The 6,000-nt window shown below is 30.5% G+C and overlaps 1 protein-coding gene across 1 annotated transcript in view; it reads right to left on the bottom strand.

The window, feature by feature from the left end:
• Window positions 1-624: 624 nt before the first annotated feature.
• LOC127729294 (ETS translocation variant 1-like) overlaps window positions 625-6,000 on the bottom strand; it is a 53,615-nt gene continuing 48,239 nt past the window's right edge. Inside the window, exons 9-10 of the mRNA XM_052237033.1 lie at window positions 4,687-4,886; window positions 625-3,953 (exon numbers count right to left, since the gene is read on the bottom strand). Coding sequence (XP_052092993.1) covers window positions 3,507-3,953; window positions 4,687-4,886 — 647 coding nt within the window. The 3' untranslated portion in view covers window positions 625-3,506. The remainder of the gene's footprint in view (window positions 3,954-4,686; window positions 4,887-6,000) is intronic.

Below are 6,000 nucleotides of genomic sequence, written 5' to 3'. Positions count from 1 at the left end.
ATTTTAACAGGAGTAATGCTACTTAGAAATCGAAAAAAGAAAATAACATTGTTACCAATCTCATGCCTACATTTTTGTAGGATATTTATAAAAAGCTTAAAAGGACCCCAACATTTTTGTACAGTTCTTGCTCTTTTATTGACATTAAAAATAAGGAAATGTGGTATAATTGCCAACGAGACAACTATCCACCAGACTTCAAATGAAGTGGATGTAAGCAATAATGGGCAACTGTATGGCCTTCAAAATGAAAAAACCCAAGTCAGCTATAAAAGGCCCTAATATGAAAAATGTGCAACAATTCAAAATTTAAAACAAACAGCCTAAATTATAACAAAACAATTTACAAAAACAAATATGACAGACATGAACAAACAACAACCACTGAACTACAGGCTCCTGACCTGGGACAGGCACATAAAGAAGATGGCTGTTCTTTTATAATTTATTTTAATTTGACAAGCAATAAAAAATGTGGTGGTGTCATGGAACATAAGTACCCTTGTAATATGAGTTCCAAATGGTAGAAATATTCTGGGATATTATTTTTACCGGAAGAAATTTTACAGTATTTGTTCTTGACGAAATAATGCGTATATAATGTTAAGAACAGTTTGTTTTTTAACACTTTTTTTTTTTAAATGAAACAATGTATAACATGTATAATTGCAATACCACATATGGCTTTTAACAAAATAAAACAATATCATATGTATTTTTATTGTCATGGCAACATGATCACAATTTTTACATATAAATATACAACAATCTGACTAGAAATGGAATTATTAACAAATAAAATATCATTTCCTTAAAAATATAACATTTTTTAAATAATATTTTAACAAAATAAGATCTGTTTTCACTAAATTCCATGTGTGTCCTACATAAGTCAAAAATAATCTTGGATGAACAGTAAACTCTTAGTTTGTATAAACTATATGCAAATTTAGATCTGATCCTTTTGTCCGAAAATTATTTACACAAGAACAAAATTCACCGATTTAAACTGAAAAATTGTGTTTAAAATTTCTTACTGCATGCTATTTTATGGTATCAATATGATTAGATATGTACAATTAGATGAAAGCTGCAGGTACAGTTCATTTCTATGTTTTTTGTTAATACAGAAATTTTCATTTAAAAAGTTTTTTCTACTGATAGCGATACACCCAGTAGTGTAGTTTGATTGAACTTCAATAAACTTGTCTTTGTTTACTGATAATAAGGCAAAAAAAAGAGAAATTTTCTGAAGTTCAATAGAGTCTAATTTATACTAACTGCTTGTAGCAACCTCATATATATGGAGCATACAAGTAATGGAATAACCTTCAGCTGTTGTTTACAAAGCAAAAGCAGCACGTCATATTACAATTGATTGAATAGAAACAATGTTTTTAGAATTGCTAACTCTAAGACAAACTTTTACAAAAACAAAGATTTTAATAAGACTTTGTTAAATATTTGTATGATATTTAGAGGTTCTAATGTGAATGACTTCCTTTCCAATTTATTGGTCACTTTTTGGTTCAACAGATTAGAATGATCTCCCTTGGCACAGTAATTTCACAGCTATTATTTTCAGTGATTTTTATTACAACTAAACAATCAAATGAAGGCAAAAACAAACAACAAAATTTTTATTCTGGCAATGAAATTTTAACGAGAAGAAAACCAAAATATTTTGTACCGTTGATACTATAAAACAATTAAGTCAGGACTTCAATAATGTGTAGGTCTTAAATGACATGTGTAGACATCCACAAGCATAAGTGTAATCGAAGTATAGGAAATACACATATTTCAAACTTTTACTTTTCGGGGATCAAAAATGAATAAAACATTTGAACTATGAATATTTGTTCCATAAAGAATTGTTTAAGGAAACAAATAAAACATTGTAAAGACCTGGCTGAATTCCCATTTGTCTAACCAAACATTCAGGTGGAAGGGCCTGTCTACAAATAATAATACAGGTTATGACCTAACATATTAGTTGCTTCGGGGGGAATATATGTGCAGGATTTAATTTTTTTGTTCAGTCCCTGGACACTTTTTAAAGAAATGAATTACAAACACTTCATTACAAAGATATACTTCAATTGTTTCAGGAAGCAAACTATATCTAATTGCATATAAAGATGACTAGCAGACAATTTTTTTTTAAAACTATATGCTAACAATGTCCTTTGGGACTAAGACCTTGTTATATTGATGGTTTATTTATCTGTTTAGAAGGCAAACAGTACATTCAAATGCAGGTCAGCTTTCAAAAAATAAATGGTCATATTAACATCATATTAGAAAAAACCTAAATTCCTGACAATGTCTTAATCATTATTTATGGTTTATCAGGACGTGTGTCCAGTTTAAATAACAAAAGAAACAAGATTACAGGTGAGGTTGTGAATTTAGTTTTACACCACAAGTTATTTAAAATTGACAAAGCTCAGTGGGAATTACAAATTTTGATAGAATCATCAAAAACTTACATAGTATAACTCCAGACCAATAACTAATCATTCCTGGAGTACATGTAAAATGTAATGATTGTTACAGGTGGAAATTATAATTTTGATAGAAATAGAATATATTAATTATTACATGGTATGACATTGTCATGGAACTCTCCAATAAAAAAACAAACAGTTATGGCGTTTTGCTTTGTATAAGCTGAGGCACAATTGAGTGTAATATTTTCTAAACTGACCATGTTATAAATAAGAAGTGAATTTCAATGTAGTCTTAATCCATTTATTGGCACACTTAAAAACCTGTAGGTTTTAGACCTCTAAGTTTTAGATGTCGGATTAAAACTGCAGAGTGCCACTTACACCATTACAAACAGAACAGACATTAGTAATAATTATAATATACTTTCAGTGTTCTACTTAGGACATTTTAATTTACAACCTTGACCCTATCTTAAATGTAACTTCTCTATAATTTATTATAAAATTTTGTTCACTGTGATGCTATAAATATAAGCAACAAGATAATATATGAAAATTTCTTTTATCTCAGGATGGTTTTTGAAATTTAAGGGGAGAACATGTTTTTCATAAGACACAACAAAAATCTGTGTTTTTCAAGTTTTACCAAAATAAATTGTGTGAGAGGTTTGGCAAATTTTAACTTTTCCTCAATATACATGTGTTAGAAAAGTCATATTATAATTGAAATAAGATTGGTTTTTATTCTTTTTTATATAGTAATAACATAAGTACTTTGGCCTCGAGCATCACTGAAGAGACATTTATTGTTGAAATGCACATCTGGTGCAGAAAAATTGTTACCATTAATGTTATAAGTGGGAAACCTAAAAACATTAAAGAAATGTTTTGGTCTATAAATAAATATCAACTGAATAAATTATCTTGTTGACTTTGAACTAATTTGTACAAAAGAATAATAGGACTGATAACTGTTGTCCAATCAGTTTCACAGAGACCAATAGTCTATACTCAGTAAAATCTGAATTGTTAAGTTCCCTGTTTGAGCCAGTTTCAATACACACAATTTTCCATATAAGGTCCTGAGCTGTATACTCTTTGCATATCCTGCATGTAATGATACCGCTGCTCCATATTTGACGGTGCCATATTGGACGTGGATGTAGGTGGAGGCATCATATGTACAGGTGTCATGTGACTTGGGGGTAGATGTCCTTGAGAAATGTGTCCTGAATGTAAACTGATAGGCTGATTTTCAAACCCATGGTTTGTGTCACGAAAATATTCGTCTCTTGAGCACTCAGTTTTCAGAATCGGTCGATGATTGTCCGGAAATGCCATTGAAAACAAAGCTTCAGGATCACAAACAAATTTATATACATAACGTTCTCCTGCAACTTTTTGCATTATACCTTTTTCATAATAATATCTCAATGATCGACTTAATTTATCATAATTCATGGCTGGACGATTCTTCTGTATTCCCCATCTACGTGCAACCTAAAATGAACATTAAGAATGAATTAAAAAAATTGTAAAACTACAAAGCAGATCAAGTTAAGAGATTAAGTAGGGGACATAACTCTTTAAAATAACTTTTGGGTCAATTATTATTTTATTTTATTTCCGCTTCACATTCTTCTCTGAAAAAAAAGTGATGTAACTGATTATAACAAATGCATAAATGTTTTTAAAGAGTTATTTCCCCTTAGCCATAGCAGAGTTCCCCTTTACCCCTTTAAGAACAAATAAAATTGAGAATGGAAACAGAGAATGTGTCAAAGAGACAACAACCAGACCAAAGAGCAGAAAACAGCCCAAAGCCATCAATGAGTCTTCAACACAGCAAGAAAATCCCACACCCAGAGAGTTTGTTTTTAACACTGTGTATACACAGCATGATAAGTTTCTTCACTGCTCCTGTACGTACGTTATTGATATGAGTAAAAGGTGATTTAGGGTGCATATTTCAGTGAAATGGTCTTCATGAAAATATTTCATATAATATAAAAGTGTATAATAAATTGTCAGTTTTTTTTAAGAAAGCCCAAATTTCAACTAATCATGTTTACCACACAAAAGTTTCAATAATTTTTTTCTGTGGAAATCCATAAACCATGGATATCTTGACATACCTATAGACAAAAGTATGTATCTAAATGTATTAACTGAATCTTTTAAAATATTTCGCCTATGTTGCTAAAATATAAGCTTAATTGCTAAAATACTTTACCTCTTCTGGTTCAATAAGCTTGAATTCTAGTCCTCGACCAGTCCATGCAATAAATGCAGAATTTGCTGGATCATCCAATAAGGCCACTAAAAACTGCCACAACTGTAATGACCCTCGTCTCTGATAGGTTGGATGTGGTCCATCTCTATGGTAACGATCAAAATAGAAGTCTCTATAAAAATCAGCTTTCATTTCAATTCCTGTATATAAAATATAAAATATTGAAAATTACAATATTTGAAATTCAATTTCTTGCTACCGGTATATGAAAATAATAACAAAAACAAGAACAGTGTGTCATGCTTGTCATACCCCCACATACACCTTGTCATACCCCCACATACACCTTGTCATACCCCCACATACACCAAGAGGAAGAAGTTGTCCGACAGATCTGAAAAGTGATCAAATGTTACAAGTTACAAATCATCACTGTGAAGCTGCTGACTAAATGTAAAGTCGTTCTGTTGTCGTGATGGAGTAAGGCGTGACAACAAGTTATAAGTTTATTTACCATATTCAAAAATTTAAAGTACATCTATCTGCAAACAGGAAGTAGATGTCTGATAGATCCTTTAATGTTCACACATTACAACTCATCACTGTCAATTCTGTTTACTAGTACTGCACTGGAAAAATGTGTGACCATGGTGACAAAAATGTTTAAGTTCATTCACCATATAAAAAAATTAAAGTATTGGCAAACAGGAAGTAGGTGTCTGACATATCTGAGGAGCTCACATGTTACTACTCATTGCTGTCCAGCTGCTGAACAAATATGAGGTCATTCTGCTTAGTAGTACTTGGGGGGGGAAAGTAAAACAAAAGTAAGATAGAAATAATTGTTGGATGGAAACAGATGTATGTTCGGACGGACAAGGTGAATGCAATATAACCCTACTAAAAAGGGTACTATCAATAAATATTTCCATGACAACTATCCTTCAATTACTGTGAAACAAGGTTTAATTTTTTGTGAAGAAATATCAAGACCACAAAATTTAAGATCTTATAAAATGCATCTTTATCACTGATATTATAAAACCATGATTTTATTACTATTTTAAAAACTACAAATTTGAAATTTACAAATTATCAAATAATATATAACAGTATCTTCAAAAATAAATAAACTTCCAACTGAACTGAACATTCAAAATAAGCTATGCTTGTTATTTACATCTCCAGTTTGCTTTCATATTGGTGAGCTTTTCATCTTAACAATTACACAAAAATTTTTTTTATCTCCAATATTTTGAAACAATTGTTTTACTATATGTTATCACATTTCTTTACCATAAAATAGAATTTAAA

The sequence above is a fragment of the Mytilus californianus genome, unplaced genomic scaffold (assembly GCF_021869535.1).
Source record: "Mytilus californianus isolate M0D057914Y unplaced genomic scaffold, xbMytCali1.0.p SCAF_2, whole genome shotgun sequence".
Taxonomy (NCBI): domain Eukaryota; kingdom Metazoa; phylum Mollusca; class Bivalvia; order Mytilida; family Mytilidae; genus Mytilus; species Mytilus californianus.
This window is presented reverse-complemented; position numbering and strand designations above follow the sequence as displayed.